Below are 19,325 nucleotides of genomic sequence, written 5' to 3'. Positions count from 1 at the left end.
GTGTAGATAGAAAGAAATAAACAGGGAGAAGAAGATGAGAAGAATGAAATAAAGAAAGGGGAAAGAAAAGGGAAAAGAAGGGGGAGGAGAGGGAGGAAGGAGGGGGGAGGGGGATAGACAGCGGGGAGCAGGTGTGGTGTGGCCGGGTGGGCCCGGGTGGGCCCGGGTCAGGCGGGTGTGCCCTGACAGAAGTGTTGCATCCAAATTTCCGGAGTAGGTGATCAGCTATGTGTTTAACTCCATAGCATGTGACCTTTTGTATTGAGTACAGAACGTGAGAACATTACATAAAGAGCTATTATTTTGCGCGTCCACGGAGCTCCTCCGACTGGGTATGAGTCTGGTACTATGTCAATATAACCAAAACCAAGAGAACTGCAGAAAATGAATGGAAAAAGAGCTGGGACTTTGAAGCACTGACAATTCAGAAGACGAAAAATGAAAATGACAATAATATGGCACTAAAGAGGAAGACGAGACGAGGAGAAATGCCGGAACTAGCTAAGACAGTTTTAAAGGAAGACAGAAGCAAGTGTCAGGGATCGGCCCCTGACCCCGCTGTCAGGGCACCCAACCACACCCCAGAACCACCTTCCCAGACCTCCCCATCCCTACATACCTCTCACAACTTCAACCCGCATGTGAGCCCGCGGGAAAAGTCACGTGGGTTAAGGCGAGCAACTCGCCTTAACCCATGTGACACCTTTTCCGAGTCGCGGGAACATGCTCGGCTTCTACCCGGAATCACGTTACGAACTGTACAGTACACTTCCTTTTATAGTAGCCAAGCGGGGAATAGGGAAACTTACCCTTCTTCTCAACTCAATCCCCGCTTAGGCAAGTTGTAGTTACCCTCTGTAATACATGACAACTCAATCCCCGCTTAGTCCCTTCAGTGAGTTTGAGGAGCTGAGGACGGGGTCTAGCGCCCAAGCACCCGGAACACCACACACACCTAGGACCGAGGTCGGGCTGTCCCTGATTGAGGACCGAGCCCTGACAGCAGAAGAAGGGTTCAACCTACTTCTATCCCCCCCGATGTCGCTGGAAGATCAGATAGCGGAGCTGACCCGCCAGCTCCAAGATCTCCAAGCCCAACTGGCCACCCAGACCAGACCCACGGCCCCAGCCCCAGCCCCTACACCCACTCCGGCTCATAAGCCACCCAAAGTAGCCACCCCTACCCCCTTCTCTGGGTCACAAGATGACCTAGACCGCTTCAAGGCAGAGTGTGGACTCTACATGAGCATGCGCCATGCCGAGTTCCCGGACGAACACAGCCAAGTCCTGTTTGTCCTGTCATACATGAAAGGAGGGACTGCCGGACCATGGGCCACCCAACGCATCAACACCCTCCTTGCCCCAGGAGCCCCAGCCATTTCCTTTGATGACTTTGCGGCGGAACTCGATTCTATGTTTGCAGACCCAAACCGACAAGCCACAGCCCGTCAAAAGCTTGCCTCACTCCGACAAGGGAACGAGCCAGTAGACAAGCTGATCCAGCAGTTTGAGCTGCATGGCCCAGTGTCACGAATGGGAGATGTTGCTCTTGTGGATCGATTTGAGCACGCCCTTCACCCACGCCTTCGCGAAAACATCTATCGCCTCCGGCCCATGCCCACGACATGGGCAGAATGGAAGCGTGAAGCCTCCCTCCTTGACAATCAGTGGCGACGATTCCAAGCCACCCAAGCTCAAGCCCGCCCCCTGGCTGTCAAGCCATCCCCATTTCACTCCCGACCTCCTCCCGGGCCCATTCCCCCTCCCGCTGCATCCACACCCTCAGCCCCAGCCCCGAAAGTCGGCCCCCAACCCATGGACCTGGACCGCATCCGCCCCCCAGGACCGAGCAGAGGCGCACTGGACCCTGCTATAACTGCAATCGGCTAGGGCACATAGCCCGAGACTGCCTGAGGCCGAGACCCTATCAGGCCCGGACCACATTACAAGGGGAGGCCCCTAGGGAGATGACCCGCCTGGCCCCGGAAGACCTCCGGGCGATCGCGGACCTGCTAAAGGACCGCCCCTCACCCAGGAGCTGGACCGTGCAGAGGAGGAAGCGGGGGAGGAGAGACCTGCTGAGGATTTTCAGGAGGACGACCGGTGAGGGATGTGCCCCGGTCGTCCCCCAGCGTCACTGTACCTGCATGTAGATACCATGGCAATTCCAGGACTACAGCGCAACCTAAGTTACACCGAGTGATCGCTAAGAAAAAAAGAGCCACACCCACAAAACCCCGCAGAGAGAGCCCACAATGCACCTCGGCTGAGGTTGCTGTTCCCCCACCCACGATCTACGTACTATCCAAACGCCCTCCTCGCTCCCTCAACCTTCTGGTGAAGCTGACTGCAACCACCTCTCTCGCCTCAGTGACCACCTCCGCCCTCCTAGACTCAGGGGCCACAGGGATGTTTGTCAGTCGTGAATTCGTCCGGAAGCATGGCCTGGAGACCACCCCCCTACCCCAACCAATCCCGGTCCACAATGTAGATGGCACCCCAAATGAGAATGGATCCATCACGGAGGAGGTGGACGCACTCCTTACATTTGGTCAACACACGGAGCGAGCTCGCTTTGCAGTGACCAACTTGGGGCGCCAGTCAGTCATTATTGGTCACTCGTGGTTGACACACCACAACCCGGAAGTGGACTGGGCCCGACAAAAGGTCATCATGTCCCGCTGCCCACCTGCCTGCCAAAGGCTCAGGGTGGCGCCAACAGCTCCGAAGGAGCCTGACCTCACAGTAGAACCCGGGGATGGACTGTATGCAGCCGTGATCCCCCCAGGATGGGGACACGACCTGAGGGCGACCACCACCCCATCGCAGCGGATGGCCCAAAGAGCGCAGGACCCCACCCCAGGGGAAAAGCCTTTCGAGGAGATGGTGCCTGAGTGCTACCGAGACTTCAGGGACGTCTTCTCGAAAGAGGCCTTTGATCAACTACCACTCCGGAAACCTTGGGACCATGCCATTGACCTCACCCCCGAGGCTAAGCTGCCACGAGGAAAGACCTTCCCACTGTCCCCTGCAGAACAAGGGGAACTCGATGACTTCCTCAGGGAGAACTTGGCAAATGGGCGGATCCGCCCATCCAAATCCCCCATGGGGGCCCCAGTGTTCTTCGTGAAGAAGAAGGACGGCTCCCTAAGGCTGGTCCAGGACTATCGAAAGCTGAATGAGATCACTGTCAAGAACTCCTACCCCCTCCCCCTAGTCTCCGACATCCTCACCCGCCTCCGGGATGCCAAGTGGTTCTCAGCCCTCGACCTCCGGTGGGGGTTCAACAACGTCCGCATCAAGGAGGGAGATGAGTGGAAGGCGGCCTTTGCAACCAACCGAGGGTTGTTTGAGCCAATGGTGATGTTCTTCGGACTGTGCAACTCCCCGGCCACCTTCCAGACCATGATGAATGACATCCTCAGGGATTTCATAGACCGAGGGGTCGTCATCTGCTACATGGACGACATCCTGGTGTTCACACCCACCCTGGAGGAGCACCGGAAGGTCGTCCGGGAGGTCCTATCCACACTGAGGGGCCGGAAGCTGTTCCTCAAACCGGAGAAATGCAAGTTTGAGCAGCGGAAGATCAACTACCTGGGCCTTGTCATCTCGGAGAACCACGTTGCCATGGACCCAGTGAAGGTTCAGGGAGTGACTGACTGGCCAGCACCCACGAAGGTCAAAGAGGTCCAGTCTTTCCTGGGGTTCGTCAACTTCTACCGCCGCTTCATCCAGGACTTCTCCGAGAAGGCCCGGCCCCTTCACACACTCACCCGGAAGTCGAAGCAGTGGACCTGGGGGAGAAAGGAACAGGAAGCATTTGACGGGCTGAAGGAGGCTGTCACCTCAGCACCGGTCCTCACCTTCCCATCGGACTCAGGTCAGTTCCGACTGGAGTGTGATGCCTCCAACTTCGCAACAGGGGCGGTACTCTCCCAGCTCCAGACAGATGGGGAATTCCACCCAGTGGCGTTCATGTCAAAGGGCTTCTCAGATGCAGAGAGGAACTACGAAATCTACGACAAGGAAATGCTTGCCATAGTCCGAGCCCTGGAAGAGTGGCGCCATTTCCTTGAGGGCACCCCTGAGAGGTTCGACATATACACCGACCACAGAAACCTCTCCTACTTCCGCTCAGCCCAGAGGCTAAACCGGCGCCAGGCACGGTGGTCCCTCTACCTCTCCCGCTTCCACTTCCTGCTAGTCCACAAACCAGGGAAACTCATGGGGAAGCCCGATGCCCTCTCACGTCGGCCGGACCACCCGAAAGGGAAGGATGACAACACGGACATGACCCTCCTACACCCGGGCTGGTTTGAAGTCAGAGCTATGGAGGGGGTCACAGTGGAGGGAGAAGAGGCAGACATCCTGGAACGGATACGCAGGGGGAAGGAGCATGACGAGGGAGTGGTAAAGGCAATGAGAGAGCTGGAAAGGGGGACCCTACACTCGGACGAATGGGAGAAGGAAGGGGAACTGATCCTCCACCGGGGCCGGGTGTATGTCCCAAAAGACCCACAGCTCCGCCATGACCTGGTACAACTCCACCATGACTCGGTGGCAACAGGCCACCCTGGGCGGTGGAAGACTGTGGAGCTCGTCTCCCGAAACTACTGGTGGCCCCGGATGGCACAGTATGTTGCACAGTACGTCTCGGGGTGTGACACCTGCAACAGAGTGAAGACATTCCCATCTCGGAAAGTCGGGAAGCTCATCCCGAACAAGGTCCCCACCCGCAGGTGGCAGGTGATCTCAGTAGACACCATTGGAGAACTCCCAGACTCCAAGGGGTACAATGCAATCCTGGTAGTGGTAGACCGACTTTCAAAGCGCATTCACGCAATCCCCACAGTCACTACGGTAGACTCAGCAGGCGTGGCCCGGCTCTTCCTCGAACACGTCTGGAGGCATCACGGCCTCCCAGAGGAAGTGCTCAGTGACCGAGGCAGCGCATTTGTCTCCCGCTTCTCCAGGGAGCTAGCAGACCTCTTAGGGATCAAGCTCGCCCCTTCAACTGCCTACCACCCACAGACTGATGGCCAGACGGAGCGTGTCAACCAGGAAATAGAAACCTACCTCCGGGTGTTCGTCAACCACAGGCAAGATGACTGGGCTGACTGGCTGCCACTTGCCGAGTTCGCCTATAACAACCGCATCCACTCTTCCACCCACCGCACCCCCTTCGAGCTTGACTCCGGGCAACACCCACGCATGGGGACCGAACCGACCCGCATGTCTGAAGTCGAAGGGGCTAATGACTTTGCCTCTCGGATGATGAAGATGCAAGAGGAGGCAAAGGCAGCACTAGAGCACGCAGCAGAAGAGATGGCACGGTACTATGACAGGAACCGGAAGGCAGCACCAGTCTACCAAGTTGGGGACAAAGTCTGGCTCAACACTCAAAACTACACGACAGACCGACCAACCAAGAAGCTTGACCACAGATGGATCGGCCCCTTCCAGATCGTCAAGGTGGTATCCCCAGCAGCAGTAAAGCTACAGCTCACGGCCCGTCAAAGAGGAATTCACCCGGTAGTCTCGGTCTCAAACACCCGCCCCTACGCCCCAGACAGAATCTCCGAACGCCATGCAGACCCGCTCCCTGGCCCGGACATCGTGAATGGAGAAGAGGAGTATGAAGTGGAGAAAATCCTGGATTCCAGGTACCGGTATGGACGGCTCTGGTACTTCGTCAAATTCTCTGGCTGGCCAAACTCAGAAAATGAATGGCTCCCCAGAGAGAACCTGGAGAACTCCCCAGACCTCCTGAAAGAATTCCACCAGGCCCACCCGGAAGCCCCCAGACCAAGGAGGATAAAGGAAACCCCCCAACCACGGACCACAGCCACTTCGAGGCGAAGTGGCATAGAGGGGGGGTGATGTCAGGGATCGGCCCCTGACCCCGCTGTCAGGGCACCCAACCACACCCCAGAACCACCTTCCCAGACCTCCCCATCCCTACATACCTCTCACAACTTCAACCCGCATGTGAGCCCGCGGGAAAAGTCACGTGGGTTAAGGCGAGCAACTCGCCTTAACCCATGTGACACCTTTTCCGAGTCGCGGGAACATGCTCGGCTTCTACCCGGAATCACGTTACGAACTGTACAGTACACTTCCTTTTATAGTAGCCAAGCGGGGAATAGGGAAACTTACCCTTCTTCTCAACTCAATCCCCGCTTAGGCAAGTTGTAGTTACCCTCTGTAATACATGACAACTCAATCCCCGCTTAGTCCCTTCAGTGAGTTTGAGGAGCTGAGGACGGGGTCTAGCGCCCAAGCACCCGGAACACCACACACACCTAGGACCGAGGTCGGGCTGTCCCTGATTGAGGACCGAGCCCTGACAGCAAGACACCAGATTCGCTGTCAAGCATCTTATGGATGTGAGTATCTATTGTTGGAATTTGTACATGTGGTCTTGGGAACCTAAATGCTAATATGGACATTCTGGGAGTTGAACCGCAGAACCCTGCATAGGTACCAAGAGTGTGTTACCATTACACTAAATGCCCGCATTAGGCAGAGGTGGTTTCTAACATCTATGAGCCAGCTGTAACCCGTCTCACGATGGGCAGATGGAATGAAGTTGACACACCCAAATTATCTCAACATCCAATGTCCATTGGCTCATCATGCTGCAGGCGCTTCAGTTTAGATATAATTTAAAAAAAAAAAAAAAAACCAAAATTAGAAGAAAAAACAAAATTCCCAGAAGAAATAAACTGCTTGCCTGTCGTCTCTGAGTCCTCCACCGACAGGCCATCATGCAGCACAGGCCCATGAAGGTGAAAGATATAGAAATCAATCCAAACGATGTACCCTTCATTGCAAAGACGTGGGGGAAGGAAAAACAAATGCCATGGTCAAATCATATGGGTTTGTATGTCCAGAGGCCCCAAAGCACGCGTTGTTAGGGGCTCAGGCTCAAAAACGACAACGACGACTCGATATCAAAGAAGAGATGAGTATTATACTATTTGCAACGGGTATCAGGAGGGTGACGAGTGCCATCGCCAGAGTAGGCATTGCCTATGTCCCCCTTCAGATTGTTTGTTTGTTTTATTCTGGATATTAACCTGCAGAGCTTCAGGCTGCTCGCGCGAGCGCCAAGGGCAGGGGTCTCGAGAAAAATAAACAGATAAGTCCGATCTGAGAACACTCGTCCTTCTTCGTCCCAAACCATATTCCCCTGGTGGGTCGTCACTTACACATGTTCGGATATTGTGTTACCGGTGCCAAGATGGGAGGTCACAAGCGGACGTTATCTCTCGGGTTTACCCTGTTGTCTCCTAAGTAGCGTTTTTCTTTTCATATGCCCTGCTCTCATTTAAGAATTCTGCCACTCGCTTGATCCCCTCTTCCTTCCCCAGGAGGTCTGCAAGGTTCAGAATCCCGTCTTTGTCTCGTAGGACGTCTCGGTGGTCGAAGTACAGAGGGCAGTCCCCCTTCAGTGCTGGCCAGCTGCGCAAGCCCGAGATCTATCAGCCTGAGATTAGGTGAATGGCGCCGTGTGCATTCAAGCGACATGGTGGGAAGAATATATATCATCCAAGATTTACTACAACCTTGATTGTAGGTCTCTCCAGCTCTCAGCAGGGGGTACGGGCATCACGGCCCGGATTTGCATGCGGTCCGTCGGTTCCCTCTGCGAAGCGGTGAATCTGCTCAGTCGTATGGATCCGAACTGTAGGTGCCAATGCCTGAAGACCTGCCCTGGTGCTCTGGAATTTTTCGGAGCACCCTAGATCGAGCGCCGGACTTTGCTAGCTCTGGTGCCTATGCGTAAAAGTCTGTCCGCAGTGCCACATAAGTATCATATCTATTGCATTGCAAGAGGCTGATCTACTTACTGGCAGGTGACCAGCCTCTATAGCTCTACTGTAGAAACGAGTTACACCTAGATTGGACTCATTTCATGCGCGGAATGGGAGGGGAAATTAACATGCCAGCTAGTCATCACATGGGCATGGGACTTGCGTAACATTGCTACCTTCGACCGTGTGGTGCCAGCGCGCACGGAGCGGGGTTAACCCACGTGTCTCCCTTCAGTCTACAGACTGGAGTATCTATGAAATCAGAACATGACGCCTTTGTACATCTTATCAAATTTTGCGAATCATTGTGTTCCCGTGCTCCTGAATTGCACGGGATTTCCCCCCCCCCTATGTTCGTTGGCGTCTTCTGGTGTAATTAGATCAGCCGCAGCTACAAGAATCAGCCAACTAGTCCCTTCAGATCAATTCAAACTCCACTTTGCATAAATAAGGCAGCAAGCTTCGGTCGGGGCTCAATCACCAATATCTCTGTGCCAGTGATAATGACGGACTTTGAACCTGCGTTCTGCCAACTAGTCTATCGATGCCATAGGGCTCGTAGAACCAGCAAGGGTGGAGAGGCAGAATTTATTCGTTCCGTTCTGCACGAAGTGGGGGAATTCATCAACGTATGTCGCGCGATCTTTTCATGCAACATGACCTTGCTTCGGCGCTCTCTGACTGTATGTATCCGTATTAGCGAATATTCCCTGGAACAAGCTTCATTGATATATGTAAGATATTAGCTCCAGCCGTTATTGGAGGGTTATTGGGACCAAGAAGAGAACGTCTGATAGCCAATGTAACGAGGTTTTCCTTAACCAAAAACCTCACCCTCACCCTCACCCTCTCTGGCTGTAGATTCTTCCAACGGATATATCGGCGGAGAAGCTAAGCATGTTAATAAGCATCTCTATGCTGATAATCGGAATCGTTTCTGCTATGTGGAAAGCCAAAGGGCATCTGTTGACGGACAATTTGGAACCTGTCCTCGCTGGTACGTAGAGCCCTATTCTGCATCTTGTGGGACTCACCACACCAAACGGGCAAGCCACTTCTAGAGAACCCAACTCTTGCTGCTTTATGGGATATCGCCAAAGATGTCGGTGGAAACATGCCGAACTTGCTTGCCCAGATTGCCCCCGGTGTTATCGCGGTATGTGAATGCTCCAAGTGTTCCCTTCATCATTCACACCCTCTGACACTAAACGTTGCTTGCAAGGCTCTCGCGGGATCTCGGCCATGGTTAGCCATATCACTCGCAACTTTTGTGTTCACGCTTGAGAGAGCTTTGAATGCCCCCCGGGGAGAATAAGAATAAGAATGATAACCGGAGAAGCGCTACGATCCCAGCAGCGGAACATCCAAATGTAAGGAACGATTGAAATAATAATAATGTTTCCTGTTGTTCCATCATCCCTTCACACCAACATCATCGTTAAATGGAGTGATGAAAGTGGCATTCCCAGAAATCCCGAACAAGTTTGACCCATACATCCACTTCAGTACCGATGCCTTGTTTCTTAAAAACAAAATACGATGCTGGTTCCTATGACAAATCCCTTTTCCCAAGAATCAATGACTCACCCTGGATCTTCAAGGTGTTACGCTGGACAGCGCGGGGGTGAGAGAAAAAAGTCAATCGTGCCAGGGGGAGTCTGGGATTCTACCATTTCTGCCAGCGTTTTTTTTCTTTTCTTTCTTTCCTTCTATTTGGTCGATCGACGTACCATCGGAGTTGCAGAAGAGGAGGTCGTTGAGAAACATAACAATCTACTACATCCAGGCGACTAGGCTATCTGGCCACAATATGATATGAGCACGGCACTGTAACGCCTGGCCTTGGTCTGGTAGTATATAGCTGCCACCACGTTGTTGGATGATGAGCGCAACAGCTTTAAGTGATAACGTACTGTACGTACCCGTATATATATAATCCGATGTAAGACGTGCATAAGATGGATTAGCGAACAAGCGCTATAAGTTGCCGAACAGTTTAATACGTTGCATGCATTATTATAACGAGGAAAAAATAAAAATCGTTAGCGGTGGTAACGGACGTCTATATATATACGTCAGTTGTTTTTAATTGCAACTGCTGATAGTAACAGATCAGCCCTCCGGTCCAACAGATTGACACTCCTCCTCAATACGTAATAGCTGTTCTGCTCTTCGTAAGGTTCACTACTAAGCAGTTCAAAAGATACTGAAATTAGTATTGCCGGTACGCGAAAATAGAATAAAAATAGTTCCTCCCGATGTCCAACTAGGCCCCTCCGCTCCCGGCCCGATCAGATTTCAATTAACTTGTAGGCTCTCGGTCGTCGGTGGCTAGGCCGTCCCGGTCAAAGTCCTGGTGTTGAATTCTTATATTCGGTAGTTGGGCGGGAGGGGGGGATGGAGGGGTGGAAGCACCGATTACGAGTGGTTAGGTAGCTAGGTGTCGTGGCAAAAAAAAAAAAACATGGAATATGAAGGAGCAAAGGCGTTGCCATAATCTTGTCCATTCAAGACTCTCGCTGAGAATACGGATGACTTCTGAGGCACTTTGAAACAAGGAACAGCCTATCGAGTCCACTGCAAGCTGTTTCTGATCGTCTATGTGAATGAGCCAACTCATGTTAAATAAAAGAACGGACCGAACGCTTTAACTACTACATGTGCAACAGCGTCCTCCTACACAAGCCCAACCCAACACAGACGCTTAGACACAAATGCCCCGGACATGCCGATCGATCATCAAGACCCCCCCCCGGGAAGCGCACACATAATTTCCAAAACATGTCCGTGCACCCACATCGAAAGACAAAGAGTATGGACAGTACGCACGCATGATCCTTATTTGTGACCAATCCTTCCGAAGCTCGAGATGCTACATCGTGTCGTCCCGATTAGGCATAGAAAAGGCCCCCTTCACCTCCCGTTGAACTCCGTTTTAGGATCGGTGGGGTGGGGGCTAACGAACAAAAAGGCATCAAGTTTCCACCGTCTGAGAAGTATGCATGTAAGGGAGAAAACAAAAGAGTAAAGTGATGATCACTCAGACACTGCACTAGCTGAGAAGGCATGACCGGTTGCGAGACTCTTTGGGTGTTCCGATGCTCATGAAGTGCGCTTGGAGCGCTGGGGGAAAAGCCTGAAATGATACTGTGAAATCCGATCTTCAAAGGACACGGACAAGCCCCTTGGTTGGTGGTTTGACGACCTTTGAAAACATTTGAGCATTTACATGCTGTTTGTGTTGTCCAGAGTTGAACCGCCATTCTTAGTTGTGGTTCATTGGGAATTTTCAGGACCTAGCGCTGCGCGAGGAGGAGAAGGTTGCATGTCAGTTACAGCCCAGTGAATCTACTAGCTTAGACGATGTCGTCACACCTATATAGCTGTACTGTTGTTTGATGACGGTATTATCACTCTAGCAAGTTCATGCAACGGATCGCAGAGCAAACCACGGGCTCGTATAACCGGTCCGACGAGACATATAAAGGCAGCCAAACACATGCGATCTCAAGCGCTTTGGGTTTGGAAGTTACTGTACCCGGCCCGTAGCCGCGCGCCCCAAATCCGATTGCATTGGAATGAAGGTTGATCGATGCGGGCGTCCCGCGGCGGGTTGCTAGGCCCCACAAGTCAGATGGGACACTACTTATGTACTACTTTTTCCGACATGAGGCTAGGTAGTAGTAATAAGGCATAAAATATTTGCCAACCCCACTTCCCCCCCTAGAGTGAACGGCGAATGTGATTGCGAGCTCGTGATGACGCCATCGACCCCAGATAAGGAATAAGGGGGCAAGTGCCAGATGACCGTGGGATTGCTACATCCAGACTAAATCGATTACATAATAAATAGGACTCTAGCTTCTAACGACTTCGTAAGAAATGGCAGAGCGAAAACACTGACGACGAGGATGGTGCTCTTCTTCGTACGTCCTTCTCCATGAATCAAGCATCGGCCATTATTACTGTATCGAGTGAACCCAATATACTTACTTTGCCTCAGCTCTCAGCAGAAGCTAGTGATAATGCCGCAGCGTCAGCAATATTGGGACTCCCGTCTGGCATCAGGACGCGTCGTAAAAAAGCTCGTGTGCAGTACTCTGTGCTCGCCCCCTCGCCCTCTTCCCCCCGGTCATCCCAGGACCTGAGCTATTCGGTTCTATTTCTCGATACCGAATGCGGTTGGACCGCCCCTTCCCCTCCCAACCCCACCGAATATGGGACGATGTGTCGACAAGGCCACATGCACATGCTCACGAATCTTTATAAGGCTTTCTGTTTCATCGTCTTGGTGCGCATCCACGTGCATGGATTGGCCATAATACATGGCTAATACAGCAAATCAGTCTCAGGCTACAGTAAGTATAGGATCAGCCACAAATATTAAGCCTGGGCCCCAAGGAGAACCATGCGCATGCGATAACAGCGTGTATCCCCCCCTTTTTTCCTATGTTATATCAGACGTGAAGCCCTCTGTTACGGGTTTCTTGTTGATCCAAGTCTCAGGCTTTGCCCTCCTCTCTCTCTCCCATCGTCGTCCTAACCTCTTGTAGGAATGTCAGAATCAAGGCTGCACGTACGTTGCGTCTATTGTCTTGACGTGCCTCTCTGACTGACCTTGAATTCGTATTAAGGGAACAGTACAATCTGATACTGAAACATGGGAAACGTTACGCGAAGCGATCGAAGTTATCAAGAGAGAGCTCGCCAAAGCCAGAGAACTTTTAAAGAGTGTAACACGAGATCGATCCTCCTTGCTTGCTACTAGTAATCATTGCCCCTCCCCCCCTTTGGTTTCAGCTGTTTCGAATCATCACTGAACTACTACGCCTTCTATTGGACGCCGTAAGGCCGATGGTTGTGAACGTTTTAGACACATCGGCATCCATTATCAATGGTACGTGGCCGGCCTTTGTCTCTGCTCCGCTCGTTAAGGTTCGCTGCTAAAAAGAGGGTATCCTTACTTCAGAGGCCCGCAGTTGTTCCACTTTATGGGACTGGATCAAATGGATGGGTAAAGTTGTGCTAAATCTAGTTATCTACGTCGCTCCTCCAGTTACCGTGGTATGTCTAAACTAAATCCATTACATATCGTATCCAAGAACCCCCCCCCATTCTTACTTGAGCTATTTGTACTTAGGCCCTTGCACCACAATGGCTACTATTGGCTGCAGCTGTTATCGCGATCGCGAAAGCTTGGAGAGGTTGAGAGGCCGGCTCGATCCCGATTTTCGCGCAAGCGCAAGCGCTCGCCGCCGTCACTCCTGGAATGGCTAAAAGAGGTGAAGATAAGGCCAGACACTTTGCATGGGATGGACTGCGAAAAAAAGACGGGGGGACGGGGGGAGGGGTTCGGAAGGTGTCACTCACGTCGAACTCAGGAGGACGGTTTCAGGAGTACTGATTTTGACCATCGCGTGCGCGTTGATCGCACACAATGACACTGCGCAGTACTTAATGCAATGATCCATTTATGTATGTATGATTTTTCAGTTACCGGTATTGCGTTTGTAACATCTTGGTAGAAAGGAGAAATCTCCTTTGCTCATTAAAAATCGCAAAGGGCTAGTACTGTTTTCAAGAATCGAGGGGCTCCTCCAGTCAATATATAGTGCCTTCCCCAAGTTATACTGAAATGTCATGTCGATAGTCCACTCATGCCATGACCTCTATAATATAGACATCTCGCTTTCTACCGACTAAGACGTACGTACTATTAGGTTCGAACTGTGTTGCCAGTGGGCCGGGCCGGTAATTACGAGTCCCACCTGATGCACAACAACAGGCTCTAGCGCGCTGCAGCATGCACTTGCATGGCTGTCCAAAAAAAACGACGAAAGCTTTCGAGTTACCTAGACCTAGGTCCTTTGTCGCATTCCTTGGCAGGAAGGAGGTATGTATAACGCTGAACGTCTCCGTCTCCGTCAGCCAGTCAATCTCGATCTCTAGCTCTGGAAGCAAAAAGGGGATGGGCAACGCCTTACACTAGTACCAGTGGTAACTCGGGCCCCCTTGCCAGCAGGGACGTACATCTTCTCTGAGGCTCAAGAGGGGAACGCAAAAACACCTCTGAATTTGCGCATCATTGACTTTTGTAGCGAGTATAGTAAGAACTTACTTAACTTGAACCAAAACAGGTAAGAAAGGGAAATCTGCAAGACGCCGCTAGCCGAAGACTCGACATCAACAAAACGTCATGCCAAGTTTGGCCTCATAATAAGCTCAGCGCACGCTTGAGTCTAATATGTTTGACCCCAACCCCCCCCCCCTCGACGGCTTATTCCTGAACGGACAGCTATGACTTTTGGTGTTTTCCAATGCTCAAGGGTAAATCCATTTATTTCTCGACAACCGAAAACGGGCATTCCGAATATGGGACCATGAATGATCAATTGTCGAAAGAAGGCACTCCCACTCCCCCCCTGCACTGCTATCACATGCTTCGCGAATCATACATATATATATACATATGACAATCATTGTTTCATTTTCTTGATTTGCCACAAGCGGGAAGAACCCCAAGCCTGGGCCCCTGCATTGCAGCTCACCATGCGATAACGGCTTTTCCCGCAAAAAGAGAGAGAGGAGTTATCGATCCCCGTTCAAGATTTACTTAAAAGTTTCCACTCTCCTCATCTTGATCTTCATCGTCCTTGATCTTCTGGAATAATGGCAGAATCTGAGCCTGTGTGTCAACTTTGCCTGCCTTGCTGCCTTTTGTGAACGAGAGCGCCGCTCTCTGACTCTGACTCTGACTTTAACTTATTAGCGAACATCCTTTGACGCGAATTTCATGGAGGCGCAAGAAGCTGTTCGGGTGATTAGGAGTGGGCTCGTTAGAGCAAGGGAGCTGTTAGCGAACGTAAACAAAAGTTTTCCCCCCACCCTCAGTGCTACTACTTGAAGTCTCAACCGCACACTTTTGGTTTGCAGTTCCTTCAGATGGCCACACGGCTGCTGTGCATGATATCAGGCGCCATGGTATCGGACATCGCGACTGATGTTAACATGTTGGCAGCTATTCCAAATGGTACGTTGATAAAAACATTGCCTTACAGTGGGGGGTTCGCTATCAAACGGGTTGAGCTACTTCAATGCAGGGAATCTTACCTGGCGAGATTTTGCCAAACTGCTCTTCAAATATGTCCTCCCAGTGATTTTCGGAGTATGCGCCCCCCTCCCTCCCAATCTCTCCCAAGCGCGCTTGCCCTAACTTCAGTTTATTTTATTATAGTTCTACGGGCCGAACTGGCTAACCATTCTGTCTGCAGTTCTTACCGCACTTTGGAGAGCTTGGAGAAGCGCTGGGGCGAGTGGGAGCCTACAAAGAGCGCTCTAGTGATATACATATCATGATCCATATGCAGCTGCGGCTAGTTGGCATCTCCATCTCAAATGGCTTCGATGGAAAAGATTGAGCCCCCCCGATAAGGCTTGAAACTTGAAGGAGGAGAAGATGAGCGCGAAGGACGGAAGGGGAAAAGTGTGTTGGTGGTTGCGCCGCCCGCGAGAGTTTAACGACTTGATCGACGATTGTAAATTGCGAATTCAGTGCTTAAGCTCCAGCGAGTTAGTGAACACTATTCATCCTCGTTCAATGGTAGTTACGTACGTAGTGATGACAGTGAAAGAGGGTCCGAGTTCTGGAACGCGAGCTTTGCCGATTTCCGTCGGAAAAACGACCTGAATTCCCACGCTCATAATTTTTATTGATTCACCGTCAGATCATCTGCCCTACTGCAACTGCTGTCAGCTTTCGAGTGTGGCAACGCTCACCCCGCGCGTGGAACAGTACTGCTTGCGTTTGAGGGAGAAGCCGCTTGTTAGAGTATGGAATCTTGACAATCAGTTTTATCCGCCAGAGATCCCATTCACCACCAAAATACCGGATGTTCGCTCCCCCACTATTCGAGGATAATTGTGAACAAAAGAATAAGTACATCTCTTTTTGCTGAGGCGCTGTCTCTTAGTCTCTTCAGTCTGAAGATTACCTCGACTTTTGTACATATCCCGAGATGAGGCGGCAGGTCGTGCCAGTGGGGCTGCACGAATCCCTTCCATCCCAAACTTGTTTAGATTCCTTAATAGGCTGGCCTAATCTTTTTTTTGCAGGAGCCTTCGCAACCGTGTCCCTACTTATTCTATTCTCTTGGTCATTCCTAAAAAACACCTTTCTTCTGCCATCAGAGGACATGTACCTCTTTCACTCATCCTATCCCTTCCTCTCTGTCTTCTACCTCATACCCCAGCGCGTACAGATCCAACCACATCAAGCCGAAGCAATTTTGTGTGCCTGGGACACATTAGCCATCGATGGGATTTTTTTTAAAAAAAAAAAAAAGGCTATCATGTTCTTGAAGTTGAACGTTGGGTTTTCCGGTTACGTTCCAGAGACTGTCGGCTCTCGGGCTGGAGAGTATTAGATTCATCAGTACCGTCTGTCTCTTTCAGTCTCGTCCGATTTTTCAGAGAAATCCTTCGCTCGGGAATCGCGACGTCCCACGCCCCCCCCCCTCCTCACCCCTCTCGCATGAGTTTTTCGCCTGGTTTAGGAACTTTCTTCGGGAATGAGGTCCAGACTTGTACTTGTGGTAGCTACCCCCCATCGTGGGGTCACGGCGCTTATGCCTTTTTCTCTCACATCTTATATGGCATTACTTGCCAAAAATGTCTGGCCTTCCTGTACGCCATTTCGGCTGACACGGCGCTTCGCATGTCGATCATCCGCGTATGTTCAGTTTGCACCTCTTATGTTCCAACGAAATATTTTTTGGATTTACTATGTTACCCCCCCCCCCCCCTCTCTCGCGTCCGCTGTACGCTTCGGCCTCCGTACCTTTCTTTCTCCTTTTTCGCACCTGCGGCTACGCTTCGGCTTTCGTGCCTTCTCTATTGAGGAGTTATTGTCTGGTCTTTGTTGCCAGCTCAATTTTACTCTACTCCCGGGGTTTCGGGTGCGGTTCCGATTGTAAGTATTTTTTGGTCTTGCTAAAAGGAGAAGGTGCTGTGACCTTCGGTTTCCTTTGGTGGGTGCATAATTATGTATTCGGCGCTACCCTAGCCCTTTGGTCATGTCTATTTCCTGGCTCCCGGTTTCTTCAGCGTTACTAAGTTGAATTCTTAGTCCTTCGTCCCATTTGAATGTCGCAAGGTGCAGAAGGGTCGAGGTAACAGGCACTGAGAGAAGCAATTCCATGATATTGTAACGTGATAGGTCAAGACTGACCATTGTGTGATTATTGGAAACAAGACATTGTCCGTTATCATGTAACTTCGCGGACTGCTACCTTCAGGCTCAGTGGAATAGGACTTTTACCCCGCTCTTTTACAGACCGGTTCCACTGTTTGCTGGAGGCGGAACAGAGCCGGATTTTTATCTCATCGTAGACCCAGACAAAGTCGCAATTCGGAAGCTAGATGTACATTTGATTTGTAGCTAGGTATCCTAAGCATACACAATGGATTCTTGTCAGAGTCCGTCTTGTTGGGGAGTGTCCACAGTCAGTGAGTCATCCATGAAGGTGGTGCGGCCCCAGGAACCGCTCGAGTCAACAATCACCCATTGAGGATTTGTGGTGCCAATTTGGATGCAACCCACTGTTGGAATATCAACAATCGGTTCCGACGACGGAGTGGCGAGGACGGTGTTGATTGTTGGTGGCGGAAGTGAAGTTTGTATTAGGATGTTAGCGATTTACGCTAGCGTTTTACGCTCAGTCAATCGTTGTTGAACTAATTAGATTGGAACTAATTACCTAGCGTTTTACGCTAGGGCACATGAGGGTACATGAGTGACAAGATAAATGTGTGGTAAAAGCGCAGTCTCACCTCAGTCAATCGTTGTTGAACTGAGGGAGACGAAAGTGAAAAAATTGTTCACTGCTTTTATAAGCAGTCGCCTCAATGGCGCACTGACTTTGGTAGCAGGAATACCAAGAAAGGAAATATAGCGCCGCTAGCTCAACATCACATTGTGAGTTGGCCACAGCGCACTATAACTCCCAAGAAAACCAAGATTTCAACAGTTTGGGGGCCCGTCTTTTACACCCCATTTTTCTTCTTTATGTGACGGGCTTGCCACTGGTGTAGTTCGCATATAAGAAGGGAGTTTTTTGGACTCCCTCTCCCTCAGATCTCTAACACGAGTCTGAGGTGAGATAGATATTATTATTCTTTACAAAACTGTCTAACTGTTGGTGCAGACACTTACACACCATAGGTACATACAAATTATAGATCTCTAACACGAGTCTGAGACACTTACATGCAACTTCTAAAATAAGTCGGCTCTAGTGTAGCATCGTGTCCCTGGGTATCTGTCAGAACCGTGCGAATCTTTGCCGATGGTAGCCGTAGGTGACCGAACGTTGCCCACTAGTGGTAAAGGCGTCCTACACATGACCGAGCTTTAGCGAGGGATAAACCCCACCGATCTTGAGGCCAAGGCTACTTAGGCGAGTGAGCCGGGATTTTGGCTTCAACGACTTGAGGAGGAGCGTTGTGCCTCGTTCTCGATGCGGTCCCGATACTTCAGAAGGTTGGAGGTCTTACGGGGGACAGAGGTAAGCTTAGGGGTGAATTCTAGTTGATTTCGAACTACTGTACAAGCATTAGTTACAAGCTGTATATAAGCGCTAGGGAACTGAATAGGGAATAAGTCGCCAGATCTCACGGAGATTGCGGGCAGAGAAAAGAAGGAGGAAAACAAACAAAGAGCATGTGTTCAAGACAGCGAAGGTCAAGTGTGACCTTCGCCGCGAGGTAACAAGGTGCGGTGAAACATGGGACAACAGGTCGCGGCGCTCTGCACCGCTAGGTCATTCAACGATGGTTAGGAGAGGTGGTGGGAAGTGGTTAGACGGCGACGGGCGGCGAGCGGAGTGTGTGGGGAGTGTTCGGGCGTGGGAGAAGGTCAGGGAGGAGGTCGTCTGGCCCTGGGGAACGCCGGGTCATGACAGTATCCCCCTCTTAGGACTGAACCCTTGAAGTCCCAAGGAACTGGCATGGGAACCAGTTTGGCTGAGCCTGAAATTTTGGTTCCGCTGGTGCGGTGATTGAACTTACCACCACAACAACCTGATCTTCCATCCTCATGGCTCCCAAGAAAAATCCAGCAGATATAAGGACGTGGAGCAAGGAGGACATCGTCGATCAGTCCAATGACGATGTAGAGCTGATGGAACAGAAACAGGCGGAGAGGTTGCGGCATCGCAGGGCTGAGATTGCGCATCATGAGGCCCAACAACAAGAGGAGGCGGCCAGGGCTTGAGCTGAGGCTGCACGTCTCACCGCTGAGGAGGAGAGGCGATCGAAGGCATCAGATGTGGTCGCAGGCAAGGTGAGTACCCCGATCAGTGTGATCTTTTCCAGGAACCCTTACTGATCACCCTGATCAAAGCGTCCTGCTGCTACATCAGTGGCGGGGGAAGGACTGCCCCCCTGCGAACGTTGTGTGAAGAGAGGTGTGGAGTGTGTTAAAGGCAACAGCGATCATGGCATCTGCAC

The 19,325-nt window shown here is 51.3% G+C and overlaps 6 protein-coding genes and 1 non-coding gene across 7 annotated transcripts; 6 read left to right on the top strand and 1 right to left on the bottom strand.

Moving 5' to 3' along the window:
- Positions 1 to 6,445: 6,445 nt before the first annotated feature.
- On the bottom strand, positions 6,446 to 6,518 carry EI90DRAFT_t287. Its single transcript has one exon. It is a non-coding gene; the product is annotated as a tRNA-Thr (tRNA).
- Positions 6,519 to 7,939: 1,421 nt separating this feature from the next.
- EI90DRAFT_550274 (uncharacterized protein) lies at positions 7,940 to 9,247 on the top strand. Its single transcript, XM_039067776.1, has 5 exons — positions 7,940 to 8,449; positions 8,521 to 8,622; positions 8,682 to 8,817; positions 8,882 to 8,976; positions 9,043 to 9,247. Exons 1-5 carry the CDS (start codon positions 8,324 to 8,326, stop codon positions 9,133 to 9,135), a joined length of 552 nt encoding a protein of 183 aa, XP_038908349.1. The 5' UTR covers positions 7,940 to 8,323; the 3' UTR covers positions 9,136 to 9,247.
- A 2,738-nt stretch (positions 9,248 to 11,985) lies between these two features.
- On the top strand, positions 11,986 to 12,857 carry EI90DRAFT_3091780 (uncharacterized protein). The gene is made up of 5 exons (XM_039062406.1): positions 11,986 to 12,111; positions 12,167 to 12,396; positions 12,462 to 12,553; positions 12,621 to 12,717; positions 12,772 to 12,857. The coding sequence occupies exons 1-2, from the start codon at positions 12,046 to 12,048 to the stop codon at positions 12,371 to 12,373; spliced, it is 273 nt and encodes a 90-aa protein (XP_038908348.1). The 5' UTR covers positions 11,986 to 12,045; the 3' UTR covers positions 12,374 to 12,396; positions 12,462 to 12,553; positions 12,621 to 12,717; positions 12,772 to 12,857.
- On the top strand, positions 12,382 to 13,393 carry EI90DRAFT_550415 (uncharacterized protein). The gene is made up of 5 exons (XM_039067777.1): positions 12,382 to 12,396; positions 12,462 to 12,717; positions 12,772 to 12,884; positions 12,947 to 13,295; positions 13,346 to 13,393. The coding sequence occupies exons 2-4, from the start codon at positions 12,675 to 12,677 to the stop codon at positions 13,259 to 13,261; spliced, it is 471 nt and encodes a 156-aa protein (XP_038908347.1). The 5' UTR covers positions 12,382 to 12,396; positions 12,462 to 12,674; the 3' UTR covers positions 13,262 to 13,295; positions 13,346 to 13,393.
- A 913-nt stretch (positions 13,394 to 14,306) lies between these two features.
- EI90DRAFT_3091775 (uncharacterized protein) lies at positions 14,307 to 15,445 on the top strand (the record flags this gene model as incomplete). Its single annotated transcript, XM_039062405.1, has 5 exons — positions 14,307 to 14,507; positions 14,590 to 14,682; positions 14,754 to 14,850; positions 14,921 to 14,985; positions 15,055 to 15,445. Coding segments are annotated over exons 1-5 (372 nt in total), but the record flags the coding sequence as incomplete, so codon positions are not given.
- Positions 15,446 to 15,539: 94 nt separating this feature from the next.
- EI90DRAFT_3091773 (uncharacterized protein) lies at positions 15,540 to 16,323 on the top strand (the record flags this gene model as incomplete). Its single annotated transcript, XM_039062404.1, has 1 exon — positions 15,540 to 16,323. A coding segment is annotated over exon 1 (314 nt), but the record flags the coding sequence as incomplete, so codon positions are not given.
- Positions 16,324 to 16,397: 74 nt separating this feature from the next.
- On the top strand, positions 16,398 to 17,065 carry EI90DRAFT_550142 (uncharacterized protein). The gene has a single exon (XM_039067775.1). The coding sequence runs from the start codon at positions 16,551 to 16,553 to the stop codon at positions 16,929 to 16,931; it is 381 nt and encodes a 126-aa protein (XP_038908344.1). The 5' UTR covers positions 16,398 to 16,550; the 3' UTR covers positions 16,932 to 17,065.
- Positions 17,066 to 19,325: the final 2,260 nt, after the last annotated feature.

The sequence above is a fragment of the Cantharellus anzutake genome (genome assembly GCF_015039405.1).
Source record: "Cantharellus anzutake strain C23 chromosome Unknown EI90scaffold_166, whole genome shotgun sequence".
Lineage (NCBI taxonomy): Eukaryota > Fungi > Basidiomycota > Agaricomycetes > Cantharellales > Hydnaceae > Cantharellus > Cantharellus anzutake.
The sequence above is the reverse complement of the archived record's forward strand: the minus strand, read 5'-3'. Positions and strand labels throughout refer to the sequence as shown.